General features: G+C 42.9%; 1 protein-coding gene across 3 annotated transcripts in view; it reads right to left on the bottom strand.

The window, feature by feature from the left end:
* The window catches only part of SMURF1 (SMAD specific E3 ubiquitin protein ligase 1), a 120,131-nt gene extending 104,583 nt beyond the window's left edge, over nucleotides 1-15,548 (bottom strand). For all 3 annotated transcript variants that reach the window (XM_032266560.1, XM_032266554.1, XM_032266558.1), the window contains exon 1: nucleotides 15,171-15,548. In XM_032266560.1, coding sequence (XP_032122451.1) covers nucleotides 15,171-15,225 — 55 coding nt within the window. In that variant the 5' untranslated portion in view covers nucleotides 15,226-15,548. The remainder of the gene's footprint in view (nucleotides 1-15,170) is intronic.
* Between the last annotated feature and the right edge of the window lie 2,553 nt (nucleotides 15,549-18,101).

The raw sequence follows: 18,101 nt of genomic DNA, 5'->3' as shown, positions 1-18,101 counted from the left end.
CTATCCCATTCATATCATTCTAAATACTGGGCTCCTAAGAGAAATGGCATTCTCAGAAAGCTATATGCTATCCTCATGGGTTTTACTTCTAAATTTATGCTAAGTGTATTACATAGCAACTTTTTACTCTACCAGGCTGGTCCTTATATAGCCTGTGACTATTATTCAAACTCTATAATACACTGTCCACATTAAAATTTTAGTGGAAAATCAACTACCATGCATTGCTTTCAAATACCAATAGTGTACTTTCTAAACTGAATGCGCTGGGTGTATCAAAGGCGGTTACCTAAACAGGCTTGCTGCCAATAACTCATGCCACTCCAAGAGGCTACAGGCACTATCACCGAACCCGCCTTTGCCTTCCAAACAGGTTTATTCAAGCAACAGTAACGATTTTCAAAAACATGTCTCACGTTTTTTCTAAATCGCTGAAGAAAAATAAATCACCAAAGTTGCCAAGCCAATCTTGAGTGTTATATAATCCATTATCTAAGCCTACAGAATAAATTAATGATTATTAAATTTCCAGTGTTGCAACACAAGACTAAATTCAATGTTAAGTTTAGAACAAAAACAAAAATGAAAAGAAACTTTAGCTCATACTCCATTATGTTTAAACCGAGGCAGATGGCGTATGTTTATGAGTATGCAAACAATTCCCAGGACTTCCAAGTAAAAGGCAGCCATAATACCGTATAGCATTGATTTCAAGACACTCTTTTTTTCATATTTTAACATCCCTGAAATCTTCAAATGGATCATATTTTGCAGTGTAATCACCTGTGTTTCTTTTTAAGGAGTACATAAAACAATGGTATGACTTACAAGCGGTCATCTTAGATTCACTGAAATAAGACCATGTTAATATTAGCTAACACACATTGAACACATTATGTACCAGACAGTGCATGTGTATTATTTCATTTACTACCCACAATAATAACACTCTGAAGTGATTCCAGCTATTTCCCCCATTTTTATATTATGTTTTTTGGTAGGTTGTTTTTTTTTTGAGACAGTTTTGTTCTTATTGCCCAGGCTGGAGTGCAATGGCACGATCTCGGCTCACTGCAACTTCTGCCTCCTCGGCTCAAGCAATTCTCCTGCCTCAGCCTCCTGAGTAGCTGGGATTATAGGCCTGTACCACCACACCCGGCTAATTTTGCATTTTTAGTAGAGATGGGTTTCTCCATGTTGGTCAGGATGGTCTCAAATTCCTGACCTCAGGTGATCCACCCGCCTCAGCCTCCCAAAGTGCTGGGATTAGAAGCGTGAGCCATGGCACCCGGCCTTTTTTTTTTTTTTTTTTTTTTAAAGAAAGTCGCACTCTTAGACTGGAGTGCAGTGGCATAATCACAGCTCATTGCAGCCTCAACTTCTTGAGCTCAAACAATCCTCCCACCTCAGCCTCCCAAGTACCTGTGACTATAGGTGGGCACCACTATGCTCAACTATTTTTGTTTTAAGAAATGGGGTCTTGCTGTGTTGCCCCAGCTGGTCTCAAACTCCTGGGCTCAAGTGATCCTTCTACCTCGACCTCCCAAAGTATTGGGATTACAGGTGCTAGCCACTGTACCCAGCCTTCCCCCATTTTTATAGCTAAGGAAACTAAGAAATGAAGTCATTTGTGTAAAGGCACAGGCTGGCTCCAGCCCAGTCCTTAACCATTCCACCTCAATGACTCCACAGAAGGAAGGGCTTGGGGGTCTGAAACTCAACCATTCCTGGAACACAGGTTCAAACTTCAGCCAAGCATCTTACAAGAACTTTTTAAGAATATAGACGTGAAAATACAGAGCTCCAGATATCAAGAACAGACATTAATTCAAAGCATTTATTATAGGGAAGGGCTGGTAATCACTTATCCTATAAAAATTATATTATTGTAGAAAAACTATTTTTCTTTCTACACATCCTGAATTCAATTTACAGATAATTAGCATGTATTTTCCTTTCTTAAAACTGCCCTGTTATCTCTAAAGAAATACATTCCTATAATCTGTACCTGAATTTTGTTTAAAAATAGTGCCAAATAGTCCAGGTGTGGTGGCTCACACCTGCAATCCCAGCATGTTGAGAGACCGGGGCAGGTCAATCACCTGAGGTCAAGAGTTTGAGACCAGCTTGGCCAACATGGTGAAACCCCATCTCTACCAAAAATACAAAAAATTTGCCAGGTGTGGTGGAGTGCACCTGTATTTCCAGTTACTTGAGAGACTGAGGCAGGAGAATCGCTTGAACCCAGGAGGCAGAGGTTGCAGTGAGCCGAGATCGCACCCTTGCACTCCATCCTGGGCGACAAGAGTGAAACGCTGTCTCAAAAAAAAAAGAGTCCCAAATAAAATAACATTATACAACAATCCAGGAATATTCTGCAATACAAATTGACAACAAAATTTATGGAGCTAAGTTAACATATAAAGGTACCACTCCTAATCCTTGGCAAAAATTCTTGGTGCCTTTACAAAAATACCTACCTCCTTTGCTTCACACTACCACAAAGAAGGTATACTTCTTTTTCAGAAATGCATTAAATGCTGTGCATTCCTTTTACTCAGAATACCCAAAGCTAATATTATAAATCTTAAAAGAAAACAATGGGTATCATCCAGTTATTTGTTGATTGCCTATCTGGCATCCATATTACTGTTCCCCCAAATAAGTCTGTATTGTGGGTGGGACGAATGCCATGATTAGATTCAAAGATGGAACCTAACTGTCCAACCAGCACATCCATCATCCCAGCCACAGTGATTGGTTCAGCAATGAACCCTTGACCCAAATTAGGCCAATGAGACAAGAAGATTCAACTCTAGGCCTCCACCCCAGGACTGAGCTGTTGAAGAAGCAGACTTTTAACTTTTTGCTGGATTTAAAGCTGCAAGCAAATAGCCATGGGAGCTGCTGACAGCCATCTTTTGAGCACAAGGGTAAGAGATGGTCATGAATGGTGCTGAGGTCACAACACCGAGACACACAGAGAAACCAGGTCCCTGCTTTGCCATTGGAATGACCTGGGCTCTTCAGTCAATTCATTAAAATTCTCTCTATTGAGTCAATTTAACCTAGGTTTTCTGTTACTTACATATGAAGGCATCCTGTTTTTAAACAACAACATATTAGAAAGTGTGATACTGTAAATAAAAGACAGAACCAGAAATGTGGGATTAGTTGAAGGAAGCAAGGTGAAAATCAATGAACACCCTCCTCACCTGGCCTGAGAATTTAACTATCTTTATTATCAGAAAAAGAAAGAATGAGACTATGGTCTGATACAGCCACCAAGACTACAAAGAACACTAAGAGACTTGGTAGGAAAGAATCAAGGAAATGAGTGGGGGTGGTGGCTCTCACCTGTAATCCTAGTACTTTGGGAGAGGAAGATGAGAGGATCGCTTGAAGCCAGGAGTTCTGGACCAGCCTGGGCAATATAGTGAGACCCTGTCTCTACAAAAAGTTTAAAAATTAGCTGGGCATGGTGGCTTAAGCTGAGGTGGGAAGATGGGTTGAGCCCAGGAGTTCAAGGCTGCAGTGAGCTATGACTGTGCCATTGTACTCCAGCCTGGGCGACAGAGCAAGATCCCATCTCAAAGAAAATGCAGTGAAAAGGGAGGAAAGAGGCCATTTCTGCTACAAAATGCCATCTAGGGGAACCAAGAGATAGGATGAAGAAAGAAAGGGAGGGAAGTGGTAGACTTAGCAGGAGGTAAGACTGTGAGGTAGGGTGAGCAAAAGAAGCCTTCCCCAGATCTCTCCCAGGCACTCATGTCCAGTATTCACGGCCTCAAAATGGGAAATGTTATTCAAGATGCAACTGCAAAACCTGGGCAAGGGGAAAATGAATGATGTCTCTCCAGCCCAACTAGTTCTTTCCAACAGCCCTGAAGGAGAGAGAGGCTAAGGAACAGACCAGGAAACCAAATGCTACAAAGATGGGTCAAATTCCAGAATTAAAATCAGGCTTTGGTTCAAGTCCCTGGAATGGCCCAGAAGCCCAAGATAGAGTAGACTTTTAGGGTATCACAGTCAAAGAAACCCCAAGCCTGGCTGACAACAATCTGTAATTGCTTGGTCCCTAATCCCTGCTCATATCAACAAGAAGTGGCTATGAACACAATGCTGCCTCCAGGAGGGGAGTCCTCCAATGCCCAACTCAGATGCGACCAGGAGACCCAATAAACAAGGAGGGCATTCATCCTCATTCACCAGGTATTTGTGAGCACCAGGAAGTGTCAGGCAGTGTTACACAGAAGTAAACAGACAGCAAGGACCCTAGCTTCACAGAACTTGACTACCAAGAGCAGAGACAGAAAATAAAAATTGATTCATCAGAAGATGAATGATGGCAAACAACCAAACAAAAATATCATGAAGTGATGAGTGCTGTGAAGACAGCAGAATAGGCTGCCTGGTCATGAGTGAGGGTGCCACTACGACGCGATGGTCAGAGAGGGTCTCCCTGACGTGATGATATTTAGCTAGGCTGAAGACCTGAATGACAGGAAGAATCCATCCAGAAGTCGAGAGGGAAATTTTTATAACATCACACACAGACATACACACACAGAGAAATAATTCATGCAAAAGCCCTAAAGCAGGATTAAACTCACCACATTTGAGGACCGGGGTGGAGAATAAGGCAGAACCTGGCACAGAGGTGGCCAGAAAGGAAGATGGCAGGATCACGGAGGGAGTTTGATTTTATTCTGAGTAGGGAGTTGCTGGAGGACTTTAAGAAAGAAAATGACATGATCTGATTTATGTGCTTAAAAGATTTGGGGATGACAGTTCAGTGGTTGCCAGGATCCTAGGGATTGGGGAGGGACAGTAAGGCTAGAAAGGGATAGCTCCAAGGAGCTTGGGGTAGTGGCGCAGCTGGGCATCTTGACGGCAATGGTGGTGACATGAGTCTGTACATGGATCAATGCATAGACAGCTACACACACACACCTAACACTCACACACAGAGTGCATGCAGAGCTAGTGAAATCTCATTAAGCTCTGGATTGCACCAATGTAAACAGTTTCCTACGGGCTTTTTCTTTGCGTTATTTTGCTCTTACTTTTTCCCAATCCTTAGAATCTGTGAACAGGTTCCTGGTTTTGGTATTATACCACAGTTATACAAAACACTAAAACTGGGGGAGGATGAGTGAACGGTACACAGGACCTCCTGGTACATTTCTCTCCCATCTCCTGTGAATGAATCTATCATTACTTCAAAATTTAAAAAAGGAAAAAAAAAAAAAAAAAAAACAGATTCCTAAAGCTGCCATTTAAGACTGGAGAAAAGTGAAAGTAGGAAGTAGAACCACAATGTGTGACACCAATCCACACCACGGAAGGGTTAAAATGAAAAAGAAAACACCCAGCGTGGCAAAGGAGCACCTAGAGCTCTCACCCACCACGACGGAAAATGTAGATTGGTACAGCCACTTTGGAAAAGCATTTGGAAAGTTTCGTTAGAGTGGAACATATGCCTACTCCACAATCCAGTGATTCTACTCCTGAGTAGACACCCAACAGAAGTGCATGCAAATACTCACCAAAAGACACATACATGAAAATTCCAAACAGCGCTAGTCATAAAAGCCAAAACTGGAAAGGACTCTGCCCTGCCCATCAACAGATAAAGGGATAAATTATAGTATATGCTCATAATGTGATACTGAACAGCAAAGAGAATGACTGATGTACAACCACACATAACAATATAGATAAATCTCATCAACATAATACTGAACAAAAGAAGCTGGTTGCGTGCAGTATGATTCCATTAATATGAAGTTCAAAAATAGACTGTTACAAGTCAGGACTGTGGTTATCTTTGGGGGGCTTGAGGGAGGTAGAAAGTGAGAAGGACGTATTTTCAGGATTGTGGGGATGTTCCAAGTACCAGCAATCTTCTATTTCTTGATCTAGATCAGAAAAAGTGCTTCTCCACCACTTTTTTTTTTTTTTTTTTTTTTTTTTTGGAAACAGGGGTTCTCCCTGTAAGGCTTAACATCCCTTATTTTCAGCATTTTTCTATTTTGTTTCACTTTTTTTTTTTTTTTTGCAAATTCTACTCCGGAGCAATTTGGTTATGTTTTTCTCTTCTCCCCAATCCTTAGAATCTGTGAACAATTTCCTGGTCTTGATATTATATCAGAGTTTTACAAGGAGCTAAAACTTATACCCAGGTTTATAGGTATTTCCTCACCAGGCTCAATTGAGGAACCATGTAAGAACCCTCTGGAAACTATGACACGCTGTACAGACGTAAGGTATTAGTATCACTGACAGGTATGAACAGGCAGTAAGCAGTTCTTACGTCTATAATGTCTAGGGAATATATGTAGAAATAAAATTGAGTAAACTTTGGATTTTTTTACTCCAAAGATGTAAGAGGGAAAAAAGGCAATCTATGACATTGAGGTTACCATTTTTTCTACTTCTACAGAGCCAGATGTCAATACTGCTTTTTAAAGCACTTCTAAAATTAAAAACAATCCCTTAAAAAAAGTTCATGGCAAACATATTGACTATAAATACTTGGGAAAACACCAAATTATTATTACTGGCTTATGCAAATAACCGCTTTATTCCTACTTTAGGGATGAGATTATTTTATAAAAATAGGTCCGAGATAACCCCAAATGGCATTCTAAATAAATTATACAAACCAGCACTATTATTCAGAATCAAGACCTCAGTTTTTCAAAGAACTCACTATATAAACAAGATCTAAGGAGTCCAAATTTCTTAGTCTGAAAATAATTATTTGGTCTTATTTTAATATGATAGAACAAGCTTTGGAGGGGGGTCAGGCATCTTGTTATCATATAATAAACATACTCTCTGGGAAAATAAGTCTGTTCAGAGCTATAAGAGAAGTAGCCAAGAATTTTATTCTGTAGAACCCAAGAATCCTCCTAGTAAGGAAGTCCTTATAAACATGAGTATATACTTTGAAATGCTGTAACATTTTAGTCTTTTAAAATACATTCGGCACAATCATTTTGAATTTTCGGAATGCCTATATTATTAAAACAATTACTATTGGCAGCTACTGTAGTTACTAGTTCCTCTAAGAAATTCTTATCTATTTAAGAGCTTTTTAATCTGTTTAATTGTTGAAAAGCAATATATGCTCAAGGGGGTAAGAGAAGGGAAGAGATTAAATATTACAAAAGGCACCCAGTGAAAAGTTACCCTCTCTTCTCTCTTTCCTCTCCTATCTCCCTCTCTCCTCTCTTTCCTCTGAAGAGGAGAACAGAAGAATCTCTTCAGAGGAAATCACAATCAACATCTTCCAGTGATATTCTATACAAACATATCTATAAACTTCCCCTTTTATTTTTATTTTTTGTTTTATTACTCAAATAGTACACAGTAGCCTCTGTTCTGAATCTTGCTTTTTTCTCCCCACTCAATAATATATCTTGGAGAATGTTCCATATCAGAATATAAGCACTATCTTGTTATTTTAAACAGCTATACATCATTAGGGATATACGACAATTTAACTAGTCTCTACTGATGCACATTCACGTTGATTTCAGTCTTTTGTAATTTCAAACAATGCTCCAATAATTTTGCACGCAAGACTTTATGTAAATGTGTGAATACACCTGTAAGAAAAAGGTCGTGCATCAGAATTGATAGAGCAAAAGGCATACATATTTATGACGTGATAGACAGTACCAAACTGCTCTTAGTACTTGCTGCTTCCATTTATATTCTCAACCACCAGGGTAAAGACCTGGTTTTCCACACCCTTGCCTCATCACAGGGTTTCAGAGTCTTTGGTCTGCCACCCTTCTAGATAAAAAATTTGTTCCATTCTTACTTTTAATTTGTAGTTTGTTCAGTATGAAGAGGGCTGATTATCAATTAAAAATAATTTTTTAACCTGTTAAGCATTATACTGTTTTGGGATTAAAAATAGTTTTTTAAAGAAAGAAAATGGACATTAGACAGAACAGGGCACAGTAGCATATACTTGTAGTCCCGGCTACTCCGGAAGCTGATGATCACTTGAGCCCAGGAGTTCCAGGCAGCAGTGAGCTATGATCATGCCAGTGTACTCTACCCTAGCCAGGGCAACAGAGCAAGACCCCATCTCTAAAAAAGTAAAGGAAAGCAAAGAAGAAGAGAGAAAATAGGGTTGTCTTTTCACATGTTTCAAATCCATTTCCATTTTCTTTTCTGTGAATTGTCCATATTCTTTATTTATTAGGTAATGGCCTTTTCCTAATTGATTTTGAAGGCTCTTTATATATTAGGAAAACCAGACTTTCATTTTTCATACCCATTATAAATTGTTTTTCCTAGTTTGTCTTTGCATGTTCATTTTATCCTATTTTTGCCATGAAGAAATTTTCCATCCAGCTAGTTTATTGTTTATAATTGTTTTTCAGCTGATCTTTTGGGTTTTTATATTATCTGTAAATAACAGCAATTTTGTTTCCTGCTTTCTGATGTCTTTCTTTAGTTATTAATAATAACAATTTTGACAGTGTACATCCCTGCATTGTTCCTGATTTTAATGGGAATGTTTCCACAATTTCACCATTTAAAGATGATGCTGGCCAGATACAGTGGCTCATGCCTGTAACCCCAGCACTTTCGGAGGCTGAGGCAGGTGGATTGCTTGAGCTCAGGAGTTCAAGATCAGCCTGGCAACATGGCAAAACCCCATCTCTACCAAAAATACAATCATTAGCCAGGCATGGTGGCACATGTTTGTGGTCTCAGCTACTCCGGAGGCTGAGGAGGATCATTGGAGCCCAGGAAGTTGAGGCTGAGGTGAGCTATGATAGTGCCACTGTGCTCCAGCCTGGGTGACAGAGACCCAGTCTCAAAACAAAACAAAACAAAAAAACATGCTGCTATCTCATGGCACATTACCTGGCCTGGAAAAAACATAAAATAAAAATAATGCTGGCTTGGGCTTCTAACACTATTTCTCTAAAGATCTTTCTGAATTCATTGAGAATTTATCAATTCATTGTATTATTTTTCCATGTTTAATAATCGGTTCTATAGATTTTCTTACATTATTAGCTTTATTATTTACCTGGCTATTTAGGAATAACAAATAACAGGAATCTATGACTGTATTAACATTGTGCTACTCTATAAAGAATTCATGGCTATTCATTAAAATATTTAATACATCTTTAGCAGGTCCTTTTGTGATCTAAAAAGATAGCTCTCTGGCATTACAGATAGGAAAACTGAATCATGAAAAGATTATAATTCTATGCAGCCCACCCCTTCTTCATTGTGGTACTTGTGTGAATTAAAAATAAAATTCAGACCTCCTGATCTCCAGTCTAGTGTTGGAGCCATAAGACAGCATTGTACCCTTTAGAGAACTCAGCGGATGCCCAACATACAGAGAAGAACGCAGGCTGCCATCTACAATCTGCAGCTTCGTGACATGCTCTTCAGACTCCTGAAAGCAAGCCCGAAGTTGGGCTCAGGAGCTTAAAACATCTGAAATGCATCACCCAGCGGCCAGGAGGATAGGTTCCTGCTCAGTGATAAATGATGCTGCCGACATTCCTCAGCCAATTAGAATTCCTTTCAGCTGCAGTGGAGGTGAACACAGCTGGAATTACAGAGTGGGGCGCATCACCAGATGCACTGATTTTACATTATTTAAGCCTTGTTTTAAAAACAATATAAGGGTTTTTTTCCCCCATTAGTCCAGAAATGTGGAAACAACATTCCACTTGATTTAACTATCTAAATGGATTAAATTTGTTCTGGAGACAAAACAGTAATACTGACATTTTTAAAAGATGTGCTCAAGCCACATGGCTATGTGCTTTTGTTTTTTAAACACAGCTCTATGGCTGTCCTTTAACTAGAAAGGCCTTAGGGACTTTGGTCAGTCAGAATGAGTTCCCTGGACAAGAAGCTAATTTAAGTTGGAGGCTTTCACTTACAAACTCACTTACAAAATAACAAACCAGTAACTTAACTTGTTCAGTGTGACCAAAAAAAAAAAAAGATTCAAGTATTCCTTATTTGTTTTAAAAAATTTAACCTCTAAAATGTTTTTGAAATTATTAAAAATTGATCCAAATGAGCATCCTAAGAGTTAGCTTTCTTATCCAGCAAAGCGGAGCATGGTGAAGATATCAAATTATTTCGTCCATTTGAGGCTTTTTTGAGCCACTCAATAAAATGCACAATTCAGCTATTTTAACTGTTAACCAGTGCCCACAATGTTTTACAAAACAGCCAGTCTAGATAACTGGATCAACTCAGCTGATATTGAAACATTGTCTTTTTGTCTTTTTTACTTTCTTAATCCATGAGGAAATATTTCATAAATAACAAAGCCACCAACACCTCCTTTCTTTCACCCGGAGTTCCACACTAGAACTTGATATTGTGACTGAAACAAGAAAATGAAAATTTGTGCAAGAGAAAGAGAAACCCGACATTCAGAAACGACTTTTGTAACTGCAAGATTAGGGGTTTTAAACTCTGACAGATGGACTTGAAGTAAAAAATCCTAGTTAGATAAATCACAACTACTGTAAAAATAGAGATAGAAATAAAGCATATGAACGATTTCATGTCTAAAGTCAGTTGGGTGGGTCAAGAAGATTAAAAGGAAAAAAATGGATTTGAAAAAAGAAAGTTGTTTTAAAAGGCAACACAAATGTGATCAAATCACAAGATCAATGATAAAACCTGATTTGGCAGAACATGATTTTCTTAAAGTATAATTGCAATTCAGGTTTTGCCACAGCATTTGTTCTAACCCATCCAACACCTTCCGATAATTCCACTCAAAGAACTGCCTTAACTGGGTCTTCCTAAGCTTGAGGCAGACCCTAAGGAAAACATAAATACAAAGGCGAGCTAAAAACTGACCACCTATCCATCTTATCACAGCAACTGTGTTACATGGTTGTTGAAAAAAAAAGTTATGCTGCCTTACATAAGTGAGGTTCTTTGCTGGTACAAATTGATAAAGTCAACTGTCTTAACAATTTTCTTAATCTTTCTTAAGAGAAACTTATTTTGACTCAATTGAGACACCTGTTATTGATCAACTGATGTCATCAACAGCTATTACTACAACTGTTTCACTTAAAGTTGCAACACCTGACTGCCAAAACGCAAGTCACCCATACATCCCATGTGCTACAATTTTAAAAAAACAACCTCATATTTCCACATGCTATCAAGGAAAGTCTCTTTGTCCCTCTCTATTTGGAATTAGAGTTTTTCTTATTTCACAATATGCAGTCATGCTCCAAAAGATATAAAAACACCAAGAGATCTGAGACTATTTCAATGCATAAAAACACAAAAAAATTTTAGGCACTTGGTATTTCAACTAACTGGTTGACATTACAACAAAATTTAATTTTCTTGATTAAATTAAGAGCATTGTAGAACCCTGAATTCCATTATTTTACCCAAAGTGGCCTAAACAACGTGTCTGGGATTCATTTGTGTACCATATAAGAACAAAGTCTTTGCAAAAACTGCTTAATTTTTCAATCAAAATGTTTCTAAAGTGTTTGATTTGCCAGTAAACTCCAAAACTGCAAGATAACACTTTTCAACAAAGATCACTTGATTTTGGATATATTAGGCCCCCAAACCTACTGAAACCATTTAAAAACTATTTTCCTACTAAAATACCACAAAGACATTCATTAAAATGATACTATTTTAAATATACAGGCTCAAACATTCTTCTACTGTTTAATCAAGGTTGCCAAAGCAGTTCAACATATTACCCAACAGTTTTCAAAAACAATCCCACATTAAAAAAAAAAAAAGTCGTAAATATAATCAATACACAAAATTAATGTTTGGCATAAATCAAACACATGTGCTACACTCCAACACAATTTTCTGAATATCAGGATTAAGAATACCAGCAAGCCTAAGTGCCCAACAGTAATTTGAAGTAAGTAGGTAGCCAAATTGATATACTTGTGAGAAGGAGGATCAGAAAGTGTTATCATGGAGCTGAAATCTCATTATATATATAAAGAAACTGAGACCCAAAAGTTTAAATAATGTGTTCCACAACACATAGTTAATGAGAGATCTGTCCAGAATCCAGGTCTCCTAACTCTAAATCTAATGCTTATTCACCCCCAAATACAATCGTAGACCCTAAAGTTCTAAACGCAGTAACTTCACTATCTTTGCAATGAATTATGCTCTATGTCTATTCATTGACTGGTTGAAATATCCTTTATTTTTAAAAGTCCTTTTTTTCAAACATCATACATGGAAATAATCTCTGAAACCTGCAACAAAAATATTCAACTTTTGAAAGACTGCTACTCAACGTGCCAGAAATGAGAATTCAAGCTTCCCTTAACAACCAGAAAGATGAGGCCAAAACCTATTCCACTGTCAACAAAATTTCTAGTTCAAGCCTTTCCACATAAACTAAGGTTCCACGGACTGCTAGCATCGCATGTGTACACCATCGCCGCTAAACCTCAAGCCTATTCTAAGGATGAGCACACTCACAGATCCTCTCAGACCATTCATAACATCTACTGGAAGGGAAAGGGAAAAGGTGTTTTAGAAAGAACACTCATCACCTGACCCATCCCTATCAAATGTCATCCAAAAATTCCTTGGAGCATTCTTGCATGGATAACATCTAAATTCCCGAATCCAAAAGTAATTTGGGAGGAGGACAAACCAAGTCCTCCCTTTGATAGGCCTAGGCTTTGCAACTAGGATTGATTTATATATCTATATATCATAAACATTTCAGTTAAAACTTATTCCTTCTAAAACATTCATTATATTTCTAACAAAACTCACAAAATCAGTTACTTTCACTTTTAACAAGGTACTGAAACCAATCTGATGTCAATTACACTCAGTTGTAAATCAGAACCAAGTTAAAAGTTTTACAAGTATTACAATCTCAAAAATGTTACTTTTATGTTATCACATAAATAACAATATATCTACATTGTATCTACAAAGTGAGAAGTGTTTCCCATCAGCCCTGACTTAAAGAAGCATATTTCCCCAGAAGCAAAGATCCCAGAGGGAACTACCTGTTAACGTTACAAAACCAGGGTTTGGGTTTGAGTCCAAATCATTATCTGACATCTTTATACAAAAAACAAAATCTTCTCTTAACACAAAAATTGGCCTGTGCAACAACTATGGGATTCAAAGTAAATTTTTGTTTGAAAAAAAATTACCTGTTGTTTGCATGGATTTTACTGATGACTTTATGGCTGCGAATCTGCCACAAAGTGTTCAAAATGCTCTCTTTGAAAGGACCTGACCAGACCCGGACTTGGAGTTCTCACTCGACTGGGCCACTGAACAGAAAAATCCAGAAGAAAATCCCTGACGAGGATTGGAATGAACTTTTTAGTTTCCTTCCGGAGCTGGAAATACTTGAGTTTGGAAAGTCCTAGAGCAGAGCCACATTAGCAACACGGCCATCCTACTTTAGGGATGAATTGAAACTGGGAAGAGAGTAGTACCAAGGAGAGTGAAAAAGGGAAGACAAGGATGCAGCCTGGTCCAGAACCTCTGGAGCCCGCTGGGGAGACAGGTTGGCATCTACACACAGCCGCGCCACCAAGTCGCAGGCCCACGGCAGAGCGTCGCGCTCACTCTTGAAGGTGGCACTACAGAGCCACCCAGGAAACACAGGCTTTTCATTGAAGACGAAATGAATGAAGGAGCCTGCGTGTGGGTAGCTTCCAAAGCCTCCAGTGAGTGTGGGAGTAGGCATCAGCGTCTCACCTGGGCTCAGGGGTGCTGAGTGTGGGGGTGATAGTGAAGAGAAATGCAGAAAAGTTAAGAATTGAAGAAGCAGAGTCAAGAGTAGCTAGCGGTCTGGCGTAAGAGACAGGAAGTGGCCCAGACTGAGACTGAAGAGGGCTGGACCAGGGGGGAGTGAGGAGAGCAGGACTGGAAGCAGCTACTAGACAGGATGCAGAAATTTGAGGCTGAAGGAAAGAAAGGGTGGAGGCCCAGCCAGACAGCATGAGGGGGCGGGGCCAGGTAGGAATGTGGGCGGGGCTTGAAAGTGAGGGGCGGGGCCAGGGGAAGAAGGAAGAAGGACGGTAAGGGAGAGGTAGAAACGAAAGAGGATTGAGGGGTTCAGACGCGGGTGGGTGAGTGCAGGAGGGGAGAAACAAGTGGGCAAGTGGAAGGGGAGGTAGCAAAAGAGGATGGAGGTGGGGGAGAAGCGGGTGGGAGGGACCGGGAGGATGAAGAGAGGGAGCAAGTGGCAGGGGACACAGGAAAGCAAGAGAGAGGATGGGAAGGTGGTGAGAAGCGAAGGATGAGACCAAGGGAACAGAGGCGAGGCCAGGAGGAAAAAAGCGAGGGGGCAGGTAGGCGGAGATAATGGGAAGCGAGGAGAAGGATAGAAGAGGTAAAAACAGCGGAGGAGAAAAAAAAGGAGAAGCGAGGGGGCGGGACCAAGGAGAAGTGAGGACCGAAGCTAGGAAAGAAGTGAGGAGGCGGGACAAGGAAGAAGTGAGGGGGCGGGGCCAGGGAGAAGTAAGGAGGCGGGACCAGAGAGAAGCGAGAGAGCCTGGGCCAGGGAGAAGCGAGGGAGCCTGAGCCAAGGAGAAGTGAGGGGGCGGGGCCAGAGAGAAGCGAGTGGGAGGGACAGGGAAAAGTGAGAGGTCAGGTGCCGGGACGGTGGTAGGAAGAAGGGAGGAAGCGAGAGACCACTGGGGATGGAGGTGAAGGGCAACGGGGCGGGGCCTGGCAGGAGAAGCCAGGGGTCAGGTGCCAGGAAGAGACAAGGAAGCGAGAGGCTAGGGGCCGAGTCGGGGAGAGGTGAAGGGATAGGACCTGGAAGGAGATACAAGGGGCGGGGCCAAGAAAGGAAAAGCGAGGGGCGGGGCCAGGAATGAAAATGAGAGGGGCGGGGCCAGGACGGAGACGCGAGTGGGCAGGTGCGGGGGAACGGGAGGAAACCGGAGACCGAGGGGGCGCGAGCGGCCAGGGGGCGGGGCCGGGCAGCGGCGAGGGGGCGGGGCCGGGAGGGAGAAGCGAGGGGCGCACGCCGAAGGGGGTGACGAGGTCCTGGGACAACGGCCGGCGTGGGGGAGGGCCGCTTCCAAGGGCGCCCTGCGGGGAATTCCTGGGCGGGCGAGGGGGCGCCGGAGCGCGGGTGGACCTCCTGCCGGCCGTACCTGTCAGACGGATCTTGATGCTGGAGCCGTTCCTGCGCGTCCCGGGGTTCGACATCTCCCGCCAACGATCGGGCAGCCGCGGATCCAGCGCCGCCGCCCCCCGGCCCGGCCCGGCCCGGCCCCGCCGCCGCCGCCTCAAGGTTACGGCTCCGGGCTGGGCGCCGGGGTCCGAGCCGGGACACAAACTCCGCGGCCCAGGCGTCTGGGCGGCTGGCGGATGGTAGAGCCGGGAGATCGGCGCTCGCTGCGGCGCCCTGACCCTCGCTCCTCCCAGCCGAGCCCAGTCCCGAGCAGCCGCTGCCGCCTCCACCACCTCAGAGCCGGACGCCCGCCGCCCTCGCCGCTTCCGCCGCCGCCGCCGCCGCCTCCCCGAGCCGCGCGCGCGCGCCCGCCGTCGTGCCGGCCCGGCCCTGCGCGCCCCCGCGCCTGCGTGCGCGCGCGCCCCCGCGGCGTACGTCGGGGCGGGGTGGGTTGCGCCGCTACGTCGCCCGCCAGCCTAGAGCGCGCGGGACCCGGATCCCGCGGGCTGGGGTCGCCCAGCTTCCTCCAGCCCGCGGGTGGGAGGGTCTGGGCTTGAGACCGGGAAGGTAGAGCAAAGCTGGCCCCCGGGGCCCAGCGCACCGTCGCCCTCGGTCTTGGCCCGCGCTCCTGAGTGCCTGAAGAGAGGTTTGCATGAAACCGTGGTCTGTGTTCACACCAAGCACCTTGCACACAGGCGTGCAATACCAGTTTTTTTTAGTTAAGAGCTTTCGATAGTGCAAGTTCAAGGGAGGGACCTCTCCAAGAGACAAAGCGCTTAGGTGTGTTCTGTGCAACGGGTGTGCTCCACTGACCCATAACAAAGTTGCCAGAATCGCAGAAGTGCCACATACGACAAGGGAAAGTAGATGAGAGAGGAGGATAAAGTTGAGAGGTGGATACTTGTTATTTTCCAATCTGCATGCAATTTGACCAAACAAGAAAGCAGCACTGTGGCTTGTGTTCCCCTGCCTTCTGCTAAATTTCCCCTTCTCCCAGGGTTGCAGGTTAGAACCAAAAGCTCATGGCTGGGTAGGTGGCTGTAGCCTGTAATCCCAGCACTTTGGGAGGCCGAGGCGGGCGGATCACTTGAGCCCAGGATTTTGAGACTAGCCTAAGCAACATAGTGAGACCCCATCTCTACAAAAAATTTAAAAATTATCTGGGCATGGTGGCGCGCGTCTGTAGTCCCAGGTACTGCGAGGCTGAGGTGGGAAAATCACTCGAGCCCCAGAGTTAAAGGCTGCAGTGAGCTATGATCAGGCCACTGCACTGCAGCCTGGGTGACAGAGCAAGACACTGTCTCCGAAAAGAAAACCCCCTAAAAAAGCTCATTGTGCACTTTCTCCAGCAAACATTTTTGTTAACATGTTCTAGAGAGGAAATATGTTATTAGAAAGCCAGGTTTATCAAACTTGTTTTTTACCCACTACTTTATTTATTTATTTATTTATTTAGAGACAAGGTCTCACTTGGTCACCCAGGCTGGTGTGCAATGGCACGATATTGGCTCAGTGCAACCTCTACCTCCCCATTTCAAGAGATTCTCATGCCTCAGCCTCCCGAGTAGCTGGGATTACAGGTGTTAGTTACCACAACTGGCTAATTTTTGTTTGTTTAGTAGAGATGGGGTTTCGCTGTGTTGGCCAGGCTGGTCTCAAACTCCGCTGGTCTCAAACTCCTGATCTCAGGTGATCCGTCCACTTCCGCCTCCCAAAGTGCTGGGATATCAGGAATGAGCTACCACTTCCAGCCCCCACTACCTATGTTCAAATATAAATTCTTTTTTTTTTTTTTTGAGACAGAGTTTCGCTCTTGTCACCCAGGCTGAAGTACAATGATGCTATCTCAGCTCAATGAAACCTCCGGGGTTCAAGCCATTCTCCTGCCTCAGCCTCCTGAGTAGCTGGAATTATAGATGTGTGCCACTGCACCCGGCTAATTTTGTATTTTTATTAGTAGAGATGGGGTTTCACCATGTTGGTCAGGCTGGTCTCAAACTCCTGGCCTTGTGATCAGCACACCTCAGCCTCCCAAAGTGCTAGGATTACAGGCGTGAGCTACCACACCTGGCCACAAATTGTTATTTATGTTGAATTCTTCATCAATCACTTGGACAAATTCTTTTAATACCGTGTGTGTGTGTCTCCCAAGGAAAGTAGGCTCTAAGCCATTGGTACCACCTCCTGCAGCCTTGGGTCTTTTCTGAGGTCACAGTCTTCAGAATAGAGACTTCTACCTAGAGCCCCTAGACATGCCTGCCTGCCCACCAGGCTCAGGATGAACCTAGTCAAAGTCCTGGGCAGGATTCAAGGCATCACATCTGTCAAATAGAAGGATGGTCTCAGGTCATTTCTTTTTTCTTTTTTTTTTTTTTTTAAGATGGGGTTTTGTTCTTGTCCCCCAGGCTGGAGTGCAATGGCGTGATCTCAGCTCACAGCAACCTCCATCTCCCGGGTTCTAGTAATTCTCCTGCCTAAGCCTCCCAATTACAGGTATTGATCGACTTACGACCTATGCAACTTACGACCATTCGACTTTATGACCACAATCGCTAGCCACAACTGCTCCACGTCTGGCAGCGCAAACGTTGCCCAGCTGGGCGTCCGACAGTGCGAACCAGCTTCCGGCAGCACTACCATCTCCGCGTGCACCATTTCAACTGTTATCCCAGACTCCATATAGCAATTTGTGCTTTGTGTCTTGGATATTTTTCATCAAACCCCTCCCAATAAACTTCTTATACATTTCGAAGCAATGGACCCAAACATCGAACAATTTGCAAGGATTGAACGGATGGCGCACAATGTGTTTCGTCCGTATCGTGAAATTTATGAAGAAAAAAAGAAACATACAATTCAGACAAAGCTCACCATGTTTATGAAAAAACCAACTCCGGTAACCCCAACTGCT

The sequence above is a fragment of the Sapajus apella genome, unplaced genomic scaffold (assembly GCF_009761245.1).
Source record: "Sapajus apella isolate SASKATOON/1434 unplaced genomic scaffold, GSC_monkey_1.0 scaffold159, whole genome shotgun sequence".
Classification (NCBI taxonomy): domain Eukaryota; kingdom Metazoa; phylum Chordata; class Mammalia; order Primates; family Cebidae; genus Sapajus; species Sapajus apella.
The sequence above is the reverse complement of the archived record's forward strand: the minus strand, read 5'-3'. Positions and strand labels throughout refer to the sequence as shown.